The sequence below is a fragment of the Diplotaxodon limnothrissa genome, linkage group LG5 (assembly GCF_057381915.1).
Source record: "Diplotaxodon limnothrissa isolate DT_005_m linkage group LG5, D_limnothrissa_male_GT1.1, whole genome shotgun sequence".
In the NCBI taxonomy this organism is placed as follows: Eukaryota; Metazoa; Chordata; class Actinopteri; order Cichliformes; family Cichlidae; genus Diplotaxodon; species Diplotaxodon limnothrissa.
In genome coordinates, this window is record NC_140600.1 from 2,753,266 (window position 1) to 2,771,995 (window position 18,730).

At 40.2% G+C, this 18,730-nt stretch overlaps 1 protein-coding gene across 1 annotated transcript in view; it reads right to left on the minus strand.

Annotated features, from left to right (window-relative positions):
* Positions 1–18,730, minus strand: part of plekha6 (pleckstrin homology domain containing A6) — a 68,911-nt gene that overhangs the window by 16,296 nt on the left and 33,885 nt on the right. The window contains exons 9-20 of the mRNA XM_085354814.1: positions 14,685–14,756; positions 14,025–14,105; positions 13,031–13,180; positions 12,766–12,861; positions 8,760–8,871; positions 8,522–8,661; positions 3,579–3,746; positions 3,120–3,195; positions 2,752–2,855; positions 1,889–2,047; positions 823–969; positions 551–681 (exon numbers count right to left, since the gene is read on the minus strand). Coding sequence (XP_085210940.1) covers positions 551–681; positions 823–969; positions 1,889–2,047; positions 2,752–2,855; positions 3,120–3,195; positions 3,579–3,746; positions 8,522–8,661; positions 8,760–8,871; positions 12,766–12,861; positions 13,031–13,180; positions 14,025–14,105; positions 14,685–14,756 — 1,436 coding nt within the window. The remainder of the gene's footprint in view (positions 1–550; positions 682–822; positions 970–1,888; positions 2,048–2,751; positions 2,856–3,119; positions 3,196–3,578; positions 3,747–8,521; positions 8,662–8,759; positions 8,872–12,765; positions 12,862–13,030; positions 13,181–14,024; positions 14,106–14,684; positions 14,757–18,730) is intronic.

An 18,730-nucleotide genomic window follows, 5' to 3' on the forward strand; every position in this document is an offset into this window, starting at 1 on the left:
TGAGAGTTTATCCGCTGGTCATTCGACATGACGAATGACTTCTGAAGTCTTAATTCAGCTCAACATGCTGTAGATTCCCGTCAGTAACACTTTCGGTCCGCTAGTAAAACGTAGTTCTATTAATCTGCGCTTGAACCGGAACCGGATGTAAGTTCCAAAAAACTGAATTTTGGAACTGAAATTGAATTGTAGAACTGAAACTGAATGGTGAGAAGTGAAACTGAAATTATTCGAGAGCTGAATTTTTAAAGGATAAAATTCAGTTTCAAAGCAAATCAATTCATTTTCAAAATATAAATTCAATTTCAATTTAGACTAATTCAAATTCAGTTTTCAAAAGCATTTATTCAAGTTACAATTCAGATTCAATCTGAGCAATTCAAATTCAAATTGAACTTATTCAAATTCAGTTTCTGATGGCACAGATTTCTGCCCATAATCATCTCCTTTTATTATAAATGAAGAGGTAAAAGATGTTACAAATTTAAAATGTGTACAGCTTTAAATAAACAGACTTTTGCTAGAAATTTAAAGGAAGTTAAAACTGTACTTTGATTTGGCAATAAGGGTCTTGATTCGTTCTAGCTTCTTCTGCTTCTCCTTCTGCTCCTCTGGGCTCAAGAGAGTGTTATTCTCCACATCCAGGTAGCGTTCAGGGATCAGAACCTTGTCAGGAGCCATCTTTTATAACAAGAAAGAAAAAATCTCTTTTATCTTTGTCTTTTATGATTTTGGACACAAAGGTAAGCTATTATGATTCTATTGTGAACATACCTGCCTTAAAATAGCCACAAAGTTAATAAATGATTCAACTTATTTCACCTCTTTGCTGATGTTGTAATGCTCTGGTTCAATCTGTAAACGTCTCAGACGAGCAATTTCTTCCTCTGGTGACTCTTGCCCCTGTCCTCGAACTGCCTTCTCTAAGTCTTTGATGTCAATCTCATGAGCTGTCAGCCGCCTACGGACCTGTGAATACAAACACAAACTAGATAGGACACACAGGCAGATACAATCAAATCATCAGCTAGCTAAAATGCGTATACCCTAGTCATACAACTTTGGCCTATCTCAATCACTGGTTTTATATTTGTAAATATTGGCAATGTTTTTCAGTGGATTATCTTACCCACCTGGAAGTACCAGAAATGCAAACAGGTGGACAATACGCATGGTACATGGACTGGTTTTTACTTTCCTACCATATCTAAATGCTCAAAGCACTTTACAGAATTTGCCTCGTTCCCACAAGCACTTTTTCTATGCAAGTGCTTTCTATCTAGCATTCACACACATTCATACTCCAATGGACGCACTGGAGAGCAACTTGGGGTTAGTATCTTGGAAAATTTAGCATACAGACTGGAGCAGGCAGGAATCGACCAACCAACCTTCCAATTAGCAGATGACCTTCTCTACCTTCTGAGCTACAGCCACCCCAGTGTGATCAGTGTAAAGTGATCTCTATCATTCTGTCATTTTTACACATGAACTGACGGTGTTGGAGAATCACATTCACACAACAGGAGAAGGTCCATTTCAGATAAGTTGTAACTACTTGGTGTTTACATGGGTTATGTCTAGCTATTGTACCCAAGTGAATTTGCTAGACCACAACTTTCTCAGATGGGCTCACATGGAAATTACAAAGCTTTGTACTGGGGTAGGCAGGTATGACAGCAACAATTTGGGAAATCTGGGAAATGTGTGATATTGAGAAAAATTTCAAGCTGCAGTACATGTGTGAAAGTTCTTTCACACATGTACTGCAGCTATGACTATCATCTGAAAAATAAACACATACATGATTCATTTTTTACTTTACCAGCTCACTGTGACAATACTACAATTAAATACATGACAAGGATCACCATTAGCTTGCTCATACCACTTTGTAATTGGCTGGAGACTGGCCTCCTGACAGGTTTAGGCTTCTCCTTTTGTCCCTCATAGAACTGCACTGGTTGCGACGAAGTCGCTCATTTTGTTCCTCCACACTCATCTTCATCTTAATTTCTGTGGGAAAAGCAGCACTTTTTGGGCGCTCCTATGACAGAGAACAGGCTTATTTTTAGAGATAATTTCTCTCATATAAAAATATAATAAAATGGATTATAAATAAATTAATGCTGTCAGTGATAATCTCGTTAAAATGACGTTAACGCCATAACCGCATTAACGCGGTGGAGATTTGTGGTTATGGCGGTTATGGCATTAACGTCATTTTAACGAGATTAACGCTGACAGCGCTAAAATGAATATCAACCTTGTAACAGTTGCAGTGGTGTGGTGTCTCTTTAAGACAATGTAAGGGTTAGAGATGTCATAAGTATGCACCACTGCCCACTTTGGAGTATGAGATCCACTTGCTTGCAAGTGAGTTTATGGACTCGGACCTCTTTAACTTTTTGCAACGGGTTGTAGGAACACTGTGCTTCATGTATGATAATTAGTAGCTGTTCAATGGGTCTTTGTAAGGTTGAGTGTGCATTAAAATACAAGCACTGTGGAATTCCCAGTGCCAGTGTGGTCATGAGTTTTTCTGACTGTCCTGCTAAGTGTTTCCACTGCTCCTCTCAACCACTGAGTACAACCCACATTACAACCTCTTATGTGCATTCATGTCTAATGTTGTGAATATGACCCATTTCACATGTTTCTCAGTTCCACTGACCTGTTCATTGTTTATTATTGTTTGTTGTTTATTAAGGCTTATATTTTTTCTCTCCTAACCAGAGTGGGTTGACATACCCTGGAGACTCCATTAAGCACTCTGCTGTTACGGCGATGAACTTCAGTAAAGTTCCTCTGTGATTCATCAGTGGGGGATTTGGTTCTAGGAGGAACAATGCCAACTGTGCATGTGAAAAAATAAATACACTTATAAGTACAGGCCAAAAAAAACATGTTTGTATTCTCAAACATAACACTATGAGTCAGTCTTTAAAGTGTCACTTGATTAATTCATGCAATCAGACGTCAAAAGACAGAATACTGAATTTTTATCTTTAACTTGCTATTATAAGCGCCTTAAAGAATGTATCTCTGGGTTCTGCATACCCAAGTTATTGTTGTCATTGTTATTGCCATTTTTAAATCTTGATATTAAACTGTTGTACCTTTATTCATGGTGGACTGCCTGTCCTGGGCCTGCTCCTGAACATCACTGATATTGTTCGATTCTCCAAACTTGGGCTGGAATGCAGAGATGTTTTTATTTTGTCAGCACTGAACCTGAAGGTAGTGAACGATTCTAATACTGTTCAAAAAACTCAAGAATGCATTAGATAATGCCTTGTAATGGAAGAAACAGCTGGTACACCTGAAGAATCCCCAATGATGCAATCACACTATGGTTGAAAAAGTCTTCTTATTTTAAAGGAATTGCAGTAACCCATTCTTTAACAGTACTATACCTTTACTGTACAGCTGACCAGCTGCCAACTGAAGTGACAGTGCTGATCAAAATGTCCTCTTCAAGTACACATGACTTCAACAAATGTGATGCACCAAGGTTGGTTCACATTTTATTTCTTTCTCTAATGAAAGAGAGTATACCAGCAGAAATACCCAATTACCTTTCTGAAGTCAGAATCTTCACCACCAAGGTAATCAACATCGATGCCGAAGCTGTGTGGCCAGGTCGTGCTGTCAAAAGGCAGGGGAGGGATGGAGGGAGGAAAGGTATAGGAGGGATCCAATGGGTAATAGGATTTGGGAAGGGGAGGCCTAGGGGGAACACTTTCCTTGATCACCATAAGGGCAGTAGGGAGTGAAGAAGGAAGTTAACATAGGATAGGAGGAAGAGAGAGTGCTGCATATCAGGATAAGTGACAATAAGCCAGGCAAATTGCAAAGCAGAAATGTATTGATTGAGTTTCAGTCTAGTTAGTTAAAGAGTTGGATGAAAATCCCCAGCTGGTTGCTGAAACACTGATCACACCTTATAATAGCTAAACTCTAAGAAGCATTAAGACAGACTTAATTCAACATATGAAAATAATTATTTACGCATATTAATGTCTGTGAAGGTTCTCAGTCATCCAGGTCATCGTAGTCAAAGGAGCTTGCAAAGAAAAGCGTCTGGACTTCTTTAAGTTACTTGAAGACGTTTCACCTCTCATCCGAGAAGCTTCTTCAGTTCTAAGGTCAAATGGTGGAGAGTCCCAGATATAAACCTAGTGGGAGTTTCCCCCCACAGAGGGACAAAAGGACCCCCTGATGATCCTCTAATCGCTTGAGCCAAGGTGTGAAACTGGGTGTGGGTCACAATCAGCCAGAGTTTCGGGTGAGTTCATTGTGAAACCTGGCCCCACCTTATCATGCGAATTCCTGAGGTCAGATGGCCCAGGATGTGAGTGGGCGTTAAGGCGTCTGGGAAGGGATCTCAAAACTGGATTATAGATGGCAGAGAGTTGGTGTCGTAAACCCCCGCCTCTGTTCAAAGATGGTCGCTCACAGTGGACATAGATGGCTTCTTTCACTCCTCTTTCAAACCATCTGTCCTCTCTGTCCAAAATGTGAACATTGGCATCCTCGAAAGAGTGACCTTTGTCCTTAAGATGCAGATGGACTGCTGAGTCTTGTCCTGTGGAGGTGGCTCTTCTGTGTTGTGCCATGCGCCTGTGAAGTGGCTGTTTGGTCTCTCCAATGTAGAGGCCCAGACCTCTACATTGGAGAGACCAAACAGTCACAAAGTCCAGACGCTTTTCTTTGCAAGCTCCATATTAATGTGGAATCAAGTAATATGAAAGTTCAAGGCATCGTCTTTTCACAAACTAATGTTAATCTAAAGTATTGATCTAAAGATGGTCTTAAGTGTTGACCATAAACCTAACACTGGCCAGCCAAGTAAGAGCCGTATACCTGTCAAATTTAAACTAAAACATTATACGGTAGGGCTGCACAGCAATTGTGAGGTTTGAAACAGGCTTGATTGTTTACAAGAATATTAAGGGTATAGAGTGCAAAACTACATCTTAACCATACCTCAAGTAGAACAGTGTGGTAAAAAGCACTGATCATGCACTCTTCCCTTCTTATCTTAACATCTAATATCTTAGACTTGTCACCCCTTTGTATTTCTATTTGTATTCTATCCCTTTATTCTATCCCCCACCTCCTCCTTTTTGGTTGGTTTTATTTTTGTTTATTTCTCTTGCCTGTCTTGCTGTATACATCATCATACAATGTAATAGCTGAAATAAAACAAATTAAAATGAATAAATAAATAGATTAAAGATTCACATGAAGAGGATGGACCCATAGACACTCTAGCTGTTCGTGCAATAGCAAAATGTGTTTGGCACCATAATGCATTCAGATCACAATTCGGATAGGACAGGATTTTTTGAAATACTTTATCTCTTCTTCTTATTTACCTCTTCTTAAGTTGTTCAGAACTTTAGTTGTTCAGTTGAAGTTGATGTTGATACTAAAATAATTAGGAAACAATTTGAAATTAATCTAAAATAATTTGGCTTTGACTTTGTTCTTTATTTTATTGACAGGGACTCTGGAATTCAAGCCTGAATATTTGTCATTGTCCTTGACCCAGTGTTTTGCACACGCACACACACACACACACACACACACACACACACACACACACACACACACACACACACACACAAAACAAGGTGCACGTCAGGTGTTGAGAAACCAGGACACCTTGATGAGAAGTGGGCTACTGGAACAATATGGCATAAGTGGGAAAGAGAAGAAAATAGGGCGCTGTTGATATCGAAACAGCTAGGAGCTCAGTATTTCAACATTCAGAAGAAGGAACTGCTCTCACAGCTAGAGATTGACAAGGTACAAAACAAATGTTATGGCAAGGGGGAGCCTGGACAACATGTCAGGGGGATCAAGTATCAGAGCTGCAGAGAGGTGCAATGGAGAAGGTGCCTAAGACGTACAGCAAGCTGTCCATACTGGAGGCCTTGGAAACTGCCAAGCAAAGATTCACAGCCTTGGCCAGCCACTTGACAAGGTACACCAGAGAAATAGAAAGCAGGAGAATGAACCAGCTGTTCTCTGCAGAACCATCCAAAGTGTACTCTCAGTGGCAGGGGAACAGTATGAGAACAATATGAGAACAGCACCAACAAAGCTGGAGACTGGAAAATACTGAAAGAACATATATGAGAAGGATGCAACTCATAACAGCAATGCTCAGTGGCTAGTGGATCTAGAAGCAGACCACAGGAACCTCCATGAACAGGGTCCAGTAACCATCACAGTGGCAGACATCCAAGAAAGGGTCTCCAGTATGAAGAGTTGGACAGCACCAGGCCCCGACATGGTTCACACCTAATGGATGAAGAAGCTGACTGCACTCCACAAGCGTCTGGCAGCACAAATGAACCAGCTGCTTGTCGATGAGAGACACCCAGAATGGCTAACTGAAGGCCAGGCAATCCTGATCCCCAGAAGGGACCGGTCCCATCCGGCCAATAACCTGCCTCAGTACCACCTGACAGTCATCATAGTGGCTAAGATGAACAGGTCTATGGCTCAATACATGAGCGGGGCACAGAAAGGGATTGGCAAGAATACCAGAGGCGCAAAACACCAGCTACTGGGAGACAGACCAGTCACACCAGACTGCAAGATGAGGCTGACTAACGTGTGCACTACCTGGATTGATTACAAGACGGCCTATGACTTAATGCCCCACAACTGTATCCTGGAATGCCTAGACCTATACAAGATCAACAGGACCCCAAGATCCTTCATCAGGAACTCAATGGGGATGTGGCGTACAACACTAGAGGTCAACTTTAAGTCCATAGCACAAGTCAGCATCAAGTGCGGGATCTACCAAGGAGATGCTCTGTCCTCACTGCTGTTCTGCATAGGCCTGAACCCCCTCAGTGAAATCATTGACAAGACTGGCTACGGATACTGACTACGGAGTTGAGCAGTTGTTAGCCACCTCCTCTACATGGATGACATCAAGCTGTATGCCGATTCACTGATCCACACCACCAGGATATACAGCAATGACATCGGAATGTTGTTCGGATTGGAGAACCTGGTACCTGGGAATCCCACAGGCAAATGGGAACAACGAGGAGCCCGTTAGGAAAGATGCAAACACCAAGTACCTGCAGAAGGTCAGGCAAGTCTTGAAGAGTCAGCTGAATGGTAAGAACAAGATCCTGACATCAAGACCAGGATGCTCCTGACCATGCTTGGAGGGTTTCACTCCAAGTCCAGCACCCTGAGGCTGTATGCTAAGTGGAAGGAAGGAGGCCAGGGACTGGTGAGTGTCAGTACCACAGTCCACGATGAGACAACAAAAATCCTTGAGTACATCAAAAAGACAGCCACAACTGACTGTGTGCTCAGTGAATATCTTAGGCAGCAGAAACCCAAGAAAGAGGAGGAACCATCATGGAAGGACAGGCCCCTGCACAGTATGTACCACCGACAGACAGAGGAAGTGGCTGACATCCTACCAGTGGCTGGACAAAGCTGGACATTTAGACTGGTTGGGCAAACTCACGTGCATCCTTGAATATCCTTGAGTGGATAAAGAGGAGTTCTAAGACAAGGAACGAAACTGCTTTGTTCCTCCTGAATCTAAGGTTCAACAAACAGATGGACTCCCCTCTCCAGTCCTGGCATAGACTTTCCCACTGTGATCCCCCTATAATTGGAGCATAATCTCTTGTCCTCTTTCTTAAATATGGGAACAAATACCCCAATCTCCCATTTTAAAGGCACCACTTCAGACCTCCACAGAACATTGCAAAAAAACATGGCAGCCAGGACAGCTATAGCATGGCAATACGATGCTATGAACAGCTAATAAATAAATGATTTGTTCTTAAATTTAGAAATAGTGAAGCCATTATTTAGAAATTATGAAAACACCTTTCATCAAACAGGTTGTATATTAAGTTATTAATTAAGAATAAAAATGTCATACCTGTGTTTTTTTAAATGCACACTGATGTAATGAACTATTTACTTAAACACTTACTGAATGAGCCCGATGTTAGGAAACACCCCAGTAATCATGGGAAAACTAACAATGATCCAGATGTAAGCATGTTACGACATGTTTTCTGAGGACAAGCTTGGCTTCATCTCTGCAACCTTCGAAGGTTAACTAATTAATCTCTCGAGTATCAGAATGGATATGGATTGCATCTGAGTGCTGATTGGTATATTCAGAATATTGGCATTGTACACCAAGAAAACTGGTCTGTTCTCTGGCCTTTCCTGGGTTTATAGCTTAGTTAGTCCCTTTTTGATCTATTTCCTCCTCTACAGGGTTTAATGTCCTTAAGGACTCCCTGAGGTTCTAGAAAGCTAGAGTAATCTATGAAAAGTATGCTCACAGTTTTCACAACCATAATAATTTACATGTTCTGCATAAGACACTGGGTCAGCTTCCCTATAACTTTGGGGTCCATGGTTTGGCATTTTGTCAGGTTTGAAATTAGGCACAAGGCATGGCTTGGGACGTTTAGAATTTCCTCTTCTATGCAATTTAGGATTAAGTGCTTACCTCCAGACCCAACTCCTTGGTTGGAGAAGCCTGGCAAACAGGCACTGGGGAGTAGGGGCTCAGTGGACTGGTAAGGCTTACTGAGCTCAGTGGGCTTGCTGGACTATTGGTGGTAAAGGACCCTGATGCACCACTGTCAACTGAAAAGAGAAACAAACTTAAAGTGTCAGGAAAAGGCCATTAGATAGAAGGTAGAAACACAGGCCATTATGTTCAAGATTAGTTTAGTTTCTTTTACCTCTACCCTTGGCTGTTTTTATGCCTCTGGATAAGCTGTTCTTTTGTAGACCTTCTAATACATCCTGGACTCTCCAAAACTCTTTTTGGATGTGCCGCCGAACTAATTCACTCTAAAAAGAAATTACAAGGAAAAATAGCAGAAATTAGACCCTAATACTAATAACAGTCAGGTCCATTTATTAATTTCAGTTATGTGGAAAAAATGTGGAATTGGTGTTCCCCCGGATAAGCTGGAGGAGGTGGCTGGGGAGAGGGAGGTCTGGGCCTCTTTGCTTAGGCTGCTGCTCCCGCGACCCGGCCCCGGATAAAGCGGATGAAGATGGATGGATGGATGGATGGAAAAAAATAACTACATGTCATCGAAATTGCTGGCATTTTTTTTTGTTTCATTTTAACAAAAAAAGAGGAAAAAACAAACAAAATCTGTTGTTATGGAATCATTAAAGGATTAGATATATATAAAATATATGATAGCAGACCTCCACTAAGATAGCAGAGAATATCATTCTGAGTACTTACTTCGCATGCACTAGTATTTGTAATATACTCATTTTGTTTTCTTTGTTTTTTCTAAATGTTGTTTAAAAAGTTTGTAGTGCAGTAAAAATTAGATAACATGACATATTTTTACTTTGATTACACAAAGATTACGTAGAAGTAATGGATAATAGGTTTTTGTACTTTTCTCGATATATATCTTGTGTTTTTTGTTTAGCGTTGCCCTGTTTAGTTTTGATAATTTTTCTCAGTCTCCCCATGACTGTTTGTTTTTTTGTTCAGCCAGAAATAAACGGCTCTCCTTTTGTTTGCTCCATTTCTGTCTCCATTTATCTGCCTTTGGGTCCACACACTCCACTCCACGCCGTCAGCTACAGCAGACATGAAACATCCCAATGGCATTCAACTCTGGATAATATGGCTCTTCGGAAAGAAGACTCAAATCAGGCTCGACTCCCTAAAATAACTCTCAAAGGCGAATTTTATGAGCTGGAGAGGAATGGCATCTCACTAGTTTAGAAGATGATCGTTTAGGCTGGAAAGAGTTTGCTCCTCCATAAAGCTCACTAAGTCACTGACTTAAGAAAATAAGAGGTTTATTTTCAGAGTCATAGCTCTGTTAAGCCAAGCATTCCTTTAACCTTAACCAGTAACAACTTTATGAATTTCATTACACAAAGATTTTTAACCGTTAGAGAATTATTTATTCATAACATCTGACTGCTCAAAGAAATACTACCATAAATTAATGCTTTAATCATATAAAGGCGCTCAATCAGTCCCTATTACTGGGCTGCATACCACAGGCCTTTAAGGTGGCAGTGATTAAACCATTACTTAAAAAGCCATCACTTTACTCAACTGTCTTAGCTAATTAAAGGACATTCTCTAACTATCCTTTTATCTGAAAAATTCTTGAAATAGCAGTCATAAAACAGCTAACTGCTCATCTGCAGAGGAACTATTTATTTGAAGAGCTTCAAAAAGGCAGAAACATGATTACTGAAGATCACAATGATCTTCTTATGGCCTCTGACAGTGGACTTACCGTGTGCATGTTTTACTTGACCTCAGTGCAGCTTTAGATACTGTTGATCATTGCGTTTTATTACAGAGCATGTCACAGGTATTAAAAGGTACTGTGCTGCAATGGTTTGAATCATATCTATCTGATATACTCAAATTTGTTCATATTAATGTGGAGTCCTCTTCATACAATGAGGTTAATTACAGAGTTCACAGGCTTATGTGCAAGGATATGTTCTATTTAAATTATACATGCTTCCCATCTTATCTTAAAGACCTCATAGTCTACCACTTTGTTCTTAGACTGCTGGCTTACTTGTCATGGTACTCCAGTCCTTCTGTGTGTCCACTTTGCCCTAATCTCCTCCTGTGCACATATTTTCTGCCTCTCCCTCTGTTTTAATCAGGTTTGTACAGTTGTTGTTGGGTTGGGACCTTAGTTACACTACAGTGCAACATGTCACAATTAAAAGCTAATCTTTAGCTATTAGCAGTCGCTTATTGACAAAGTAGTTTACTTTTTGCTGGAATCTCCTGCTCTAATTACATCCCACCATCTATTTTCTGACCATGACAATTATACCTTCTTCCATCTCATCCTCACTCTGTTGTTGGGACTGCTAATCCAGAATTCAAAATTGTGCTCCTCACATACAAGGTCTTAAATAATCAGGCCCCATCTTATCTTAATGACCTTGTAGTACCATATCACCCTATTAGAGCACTTTGCTCTCACACTGCAGGCCTACTTGTTGTTCCTAGAGTATTTAAAAGTAGAATGGGAGGCAGAGCCCACAGTTTTCAGGCTCCTCTTCTGTGGAACCAGCTTCCAGTTTGAATTCAGGAGACAGACACTATCTCTACTTTCAAGATTAGGCTTCAAACTTTCCTTTTTGCTAAAGCATATAGTTAGGGCTGGACCAGGTGACCCTGAATCCTCCCTTAGTTATGCTGCAATCAGTGTAGGCTGCTGGGGGATTCCCATGATGCATTGGGTGTTTGTTCTTCATTCACTATGTGTTAATAGACCTCTCTGCACTGAATCATACTCGTTATTTATCTCTGTCTCTCTTCCGCAGCATGTCTTTATCCGGTCTTCCTTCTCTCACCCCAACTGGTCACAGCAGATGGCCCCGCCCCTCCCTGAGCCTGGTTCTGCCGGAGGTGTCTTCCTGTTAAAAGGGAGTTTTTCCTTCCCACTGTCACCAAAGTCCTTGCTCATAGGGGGTCATATGATTGTTTTTGTTTTTTTCTCTGTATGTATTATTGTAGGGTCTACCTTACAATATAAAGTGCCGTGAGGCCACTGTTGTTGTGATTTGTTGCTGTATAAATAAAATTGAATTAAATTGAAAATTCAATTATCCATTCTCTGGCACTTCTTGGGATTGCGAGGGCTGGTTACTAGTTGTTGCTGGTACTGTTGACAGTGCAGCAACAGCCCTGACACCTGACTGTCAGTGAATATGAGAGTTTGCTGCATCTATTTCTATTTTCTTTTTCTCTCTCAGCTTTTCAGCTCCACCTTTTTGTGTTTGTTCATCTTTATCAACCACTTCTCCCCCACTAAACTCTGTTCCACAAGGTGCACCCAGGGAAGGTAAAGGAGGAGCCGGTAACATAAAGAGATTAGATTAGGAAATCAGTGTCAGAAATTACAATGAACAAATGGGCTGCAAGTGCTTGTAGGACTGGTGAGCAGCGGACTCTGTTTTAAAGTGAGATTTAGGTTTAGGTGTTGATATTACTGGATTTTTATCAATTGAGAGAGTCAATAAAACGTTGTTTAGTTAATAATTAGAAACTGGCAGAAAAAGCAGGCTCACTTTGCTTAATTTAAACGTTCCAAATTAATCACAAAATGTGCATATCCTGCATATCTGGCCTTTTTCAATTTAATCTCATTTTTTCCACACAGTGACAAACTTGTTAAATTAGCCTCTGGAATTACTTATATGTAATTCACACAAGCTTAATATTTAAAATTGTTTTCCAGTGTCACTTTGACACAAATCAACAGAATGTAGCCAGCCAACCTCCTTTGACCTAAGGTTGCAAAAACCCTATAATAGCCAGTTGCTGTAAAAATATTTAATCAGATTTTTAGATTAACTTATATCACATCAAAACCTCTGCTGTCTTGTTTTCGTTTTTTGTTTTGTTGTCATCATTAAAAATCATTCAAAACAGACAAATAAAGAAAAAATGACAGTTACTACAAATCAAAAAAAGTAGATGGTGGTGGCTGGCTGAATAATTATGACTAGATAATCTCTTACTGTAAAATAACCTAAAAATAATGATTAATTAAAAAGGGGGGGGGGGGGGGGGGGGATTACAGATATGATGATATTGTTCAATTCAATTTCAATTAAATTTTATTTATATAGCGCCAAATCACAACAAAAGTCGCCTCGAGGCGCTTTATATTAATAATAATATTAATAATATATGTATTATATTACATTGTGACCTTTTACCTGTCCTCCAGCATTAAGCTGCTCCCACAGGTCTCCATGGATGGCATTGGCCTCATCCTCTAATGCTTCAAACTCCATGCAAGCAGTTGTTAAAGCCTGAGAGACATACAAAATAAAATAAAAATAGTATTATTTATACTGTCAGCAATATTCAGACTGTTTGATTTAGACATATAACAAATAGAACATTTAATGAGCAGATGTACATTGCACAATCACGTGGAGCTGTGCATTTTTTGAAATGCAGACAAGTTACTGAACTCACACTGGAGGCCTGGGAGAGCTCCCCTCTGATGTTAATCAGCTGGTTCTGCTGGGTTTCCTTTTTGAACTGCAGCTTTTCCATGATTAAAGGCTGGTTATGGTATATCTCCATTTCCTGATGAGTAGCCAACAGTGCTTCCTCTAGGCTGTCCTGGTAACAGCAAGTGTTTTGTTGAAAATTAGTTTTTCTGCTTATTTAGTAAATAGACAGTGCACTGCAACATCCCTGTTGATCTATTTAAGAGAACATACACATTTCATCTAAATATTCGGATGTAAGGTTATAATGGTTTCACATAAATAAATGAGTGAAATTATTAGCTACGATACATGCTAACTGACCAGAAGAAACACTACATTGTGCACTAATTTAACGCAAGAGTCAGAAGACGTTGATTCAACTCTGTGGTCATTAATTGTGCTGTAGTTAGTGGGGTTGTTGTATTGGAACAATTCAGCCTCACCGCAGGGAGTAAAACTACTTGGGTAGGGTTAGAAAAAAATCATGCTTTGGGTTAAAACACAACAGATAACACTTTTTTCAAAGCTTGCCAGAGCGACGCATCCCCTCAGAATCCACATAGGCACGAGACATTCCTCCAGTTGAAATACATTTGTTTCAAAGTCGTGCTGACTGTAATGAAAAAAGAGGCCAGGGTGGTGAAAAACAAAACAACTTTCAGTGTAAAGAGGTCCCGTACAACAACACCACAAAATACAGCTTGAAGTCACCACAAATTAAGTGTTGACTAAAGGTAAGGTTGTATTAATAGCTAGGTTGTTCTAATGTACTGAGTTAAACTGCTTTCCTCTGATATATAAAGTATATTATCTTCAAATATGGTTAGGACAAATAAGGCTTTATGGGTTTCCTTTACCATGACAGTAGTACATTGCTGTGTTCAGTAGCTATTAAAAAACTCCAGTGATTTCATACGAAGCGTTTCTTAAGAATTTCACAATAAAATGTCACATTTCCGAGGAAAATTGTGTACCTTATTCATTCTCAGTCTGTGGACAACTGCCTCATGGTCTTTCAAAATCTGGTTCTGCTCACATAATCGCCCCAAGAGCTTCTGTGTAACAAGGAGTGGTTATTTTGTGAATTTGAGAGACACCAGGAAGGAAATATAAAACAAAGACAGGACAGCAGTGTGTATATGTCAGTAAAAAATATACAGCATAGTATATATGTGCACAAAAACATCACATTTGTATGCAATATGTGACTCTTAATCTGCTTCTTCTAGTTTCAACCACTAAACTGAGTAGCAACTGATTTCAGACATTTAATAAATAGGGTTACTGTAATTATATTTTTTATTGTTTTACTGACAATGTTCACCCTCATGCAAAAACTAGGAAAACTATATTGTAAATATATTATTGTGGACTTCTTGATGCATTCTCAATCATCCAGGAAAGTAAATCTCCAAAAGTTGATTCTGTTCATCTGGACGTAGCGTTTTCAAAAACGCTACATCCAGATGAACAGAATCAACTTTTGGAGATTATTGTGGACTGTAAAATTGAGATTAGGTTCCTAGTCTACAGGACATACAAACATGGGGAAATGAGTGCTCACATACTTCTCACCATGCACTGTATAAAAAAATAAAAAGCACATCATTTGGGTGTGAATGCAAAACTCTTACACTGGTTTCGATCTCATTGAGTTTCAGTGTAGGATGCAGTTCTCTGTAGTTTATATCCTGGAAAGGAGGCACCTGTAAAAAATGATTTGCCTGTCATTATCAATCAGAGACTGTATACTGTTCCACTGAGACGAAAACAAAATTAAAATATATATTCTGGTCTTTATTAAAGTAATGTAAAGCCCAATTACATCTTTACATTGAAATAAAATCTCAATGATTCTATTTATTCACAAAATTATTGAGATCAATGGTTATGTTCTTTCTGAGATCAACAGTTCCTGTACTGTTAAACTTGACTAAATTGAGCTATGTAACGGTTTTCAATCTAGTCAACATGACTGTATTAAAATTACATACCAACAAAAACAAACAAAACCAACAAGTACATAAAATAAAACAAAATCATAAATTTCCACTTTTTTCTAAAAATTTCAATTCACCCCTTTAAAAGGGTGATAAATAATTAGAAAGCAAACAGTAATGTCAAGGTTGAGCTTAAACATAAGCAATTCAGAAGTGTGAGAGAAAAAAGTAAAACAACATGTGACCACATTAACGAAACCAATATTTCAAATTATGGGATCCCCGATAATCACAGCAGAAGGGGTAAAAAGACGAGCGTGACACGGATTGCTTTTGGATTGACTAAATCCTGTTTGTGTTGTGGGGTGGTGACATTAAGATTGTAAGTAACAAATCTGTATCGCAACCAATGTTCTGGCCACACACGAGAGTGTTTGATATATTTTGGGACTACGACTATAAATAATTAGCAGTTTTCACAACTGTGGCTCAAATATCCTGCCAAGTGCAGCATTCAGTTATGTTGAATTCACTCTAGAGATCTTCTTGTCACTATGCTTGCACATTTTAATTTTAATGCCATAAATGCCAGTGAATCAGACCTGAATTCAGCTGATTCTCCATGTATATCTTCAGTGAAATCTCAGCTGCAGGGGAGGGGTTGAGTGTACAATAAAATAAGCAGTCACCATTATTCCTTAGTGCTAGTGGTGCTGAAACCCAGTAGTGTGATGACAAATCGATGACCTCCACAACAGTTGGAGGTAGTGATGGGATTTCCAGCTCTTTTTAGAGAACCGGCTCTTTCGGCTCGGCTCACTAAGAAGAGCCGGCTCTTTCGGGTCCCAAGCGGCTCTTCAGATTGTTTTGTTGCTTTAATTTATTATTAACAACAATATAAAATTATGCAGAAAAGGAATTAGTAATGTAAAAAAAAAAGTGGTTTTATTTGTATATGCTTATATATAAATATATACGGTGGCCCCTTGAAACAAAGCACGTACAAATCCCAAAGCACGTACAAACTCCAAAACACATTTCTAGCGTTAACTGAACTTCCAAAACAGAGCTACCTAGATCACTTAAATTGCACAATTAAAAGCATATGTGTATTGTTTGTGTATTTATACACAAGCACTCATATATATTCAAATAATTCAAAAACTTTTCATTTACCTGTTACTACCACACACCAAATCCAGTCGTTGGTACTTCCTGGCTTGTGTAGCCACTAGGTAACAAAAGCTCAACACTGCGCCTAGCATCATGGAGCACTTCTGTTGTGTTTTGTATGTGCTTCGGAGTTTGTACGTGCTATGGAGTTTTTACGTGTTTTGGAGTTTTTACATGTTTTGGTGTTTGTACGTGCTTCAGGGTTTGTACGTCCTTCAGAGTTTGTACGTGCTATGCAGTTTGTACATGTTTTGGAGTTTTTACGTGTTTTGGTGTTTGTACGTGCTTCAGGGTTTGTACGTCCTTCAGAGTTTGTACGTGCTATGGAGTTTGTACGTGCTATGAAGTTTTTACGTGTTTTGGAATTTTTACGTGCTTCGGGGTTTGTACTTGCTTCGGAGTTTGTATGTGCTATGGAGTTTTTACGTGTTTTGGAGTTTCTACGTGCTTCGGGGTTTGTATGTGCCGTAAATATACTTTAAATATACTTTTGTTTATTCACTCCACATAAAATGTTAAAAAGAAATCATATAATACAAAAACCAACTATTTACATTTCAACTTTTAACTATTTAAATTTTCAGATTTTTCCTTTTAAACAAATTTAAAGTAAAACAACATAAAACACTGCAAGTCACAACACAATTAAATATAAATTAAAATATAAAAACAAAAAGAAGATGTACATTCTCTGTCATATGGGCCTGCATGAATAAACTTTCTGAATCCTTTATCATCCGCAACTGAAAATAGTTGTGGACCATTACTATACCTTTTTAATGTGAAGTTGTTGTCACTGGCTCTCTTTCTCTATCTCTCCCTCCCGCTCTGTTCCTGTGCTACTAAGAGTGTAACTACCAGCCCTCCCCCCTCTTCCCAGCGCAAAGCACAGGTCGCGTGCGAAGTGAAGCGGAAAAAAAGTTCAAGAGAGAGGGTGAGAGAAAGAAGAAAAAAAAAACCACGGCTCGCGTCGTTCACTTCAAAGACCCGGCTCTAAGAGCCGTTTCGTTCGCGACCGACACATCACTAGTTGGAGGTGCTAGTCCAGACAGTGGTGGAACTGCCAGCTATACAACTTCAAGCAGGCGGCAGCGAATTGCCGATGGCTGGACAGGGTTAAAAAATTATTCAAAAGGAATGACTGGCCATTGGGGCGGGGGGGCTGGAAGGAGGTGTTGGCCGTCCGATTGGGATCTGGGATGCGGGGCCTCCCTGCTGCTGCGGAGCCTGGGACGGTCTGCTTGCTTCCACCCTGGGGGGAAGGGTAAAATCTCCTGGGTCTAGATGCCAAGGTGTTGGAAATGATTTTCTGTCTGTTAGTCGATACAAGAGGGAAAATGCGGTTTTAATACTGGACAAGCCCTTCATGCTATGGAGGATACTTGATGGGGCATGTGAGTTTGCCCAACCAGTCTGCATGTGTTTTGACTTGGAGAAGGCATTTGACCACATATGACAGGTGCTTCAGGAGTATGGGGTGTCATTCAAACCTTATACAACCATTGCAAGAGTTTGGTACGCATTGCTGGCAAGACCCTGGTGGTGACCAAGGGCCAGCGCTGGTCCACCAGATGACGGGGTTCTGTTGGCTTCATCAAGTGATGGCCTCCAACTCAAACTAGAGCAGCAGCGGGTATGAGAATCGGCCCCGGAAGGGTCGAGTGCCTACTCTGGGTCAGGGATGAGTTCCTGCCCCAAGTAGAGGAGTTTAATTATCTCAGGGTTTTTTTCATGCGTGAGGAGAGAAGAGAGCGGGGGATTGACAGACAAATTGGTGCGGCTGCTGCAGTGATGCGGATGCTGTACCGGTCTGTTGTGGTGAAGAGATATCTGAGCGTAAAAGCGAAGCTCTCAATTTCTTGGTTGGTCTACATCCCTACCTTTACCTATGATATGAGCTTTGGGTAGTGACTGGAGAGATCTCTCAGCTGGCCTGGGAAGGCCTTGGTGTTCCCCTAGAAAAGAGGCTGGAGGAGGTCTGGCCTTCTCTACTTAGGGTGCTGCCCCCGCGGCCCAGTCCAGGATAAGTGTAAGAAAATGGATGGATGGATGGAATGAATAATGGCCCAATTTCATTGGCCGGGGATTTGGGAGGACATGCACCAGTGACGCTGTAACTTAGGTGGTAAAGCAGGTCGCCTACTAATTATTGGTTCAGATACTAATCCTATGTTGCTCTCTGATGCATCCATCGGAGTATGAATGCATCTGAATGTTAGATAGAAGGCACTTACATAGAAATAGCATATAAAAAAAAGTGCTTATGTGAAGCAAGATGTGTAAACCGCTTTGAATGCTCAGAGTAGAAAAGCGTTATATAAGAACCAGTCCAGTCCATTTGGTGTGCATCGTACTCTGATTGTGAGCTGGTGAACCAGTGGGCCATTTCAAAAACACCCAGTAGTGTTAAGGGTACTCTCATTCAAGCGCACTGGCATGGACCGGCATGAGGACTACTGTTCCCTTCACGGTCTTTTTGAACTCCTCTCTCTTTGTTATTTCTCAAGTTTCTCATGTTCCTACTTCCTAGTGTTTCTATCATTTGGTATAGCTACATCTATCACTGG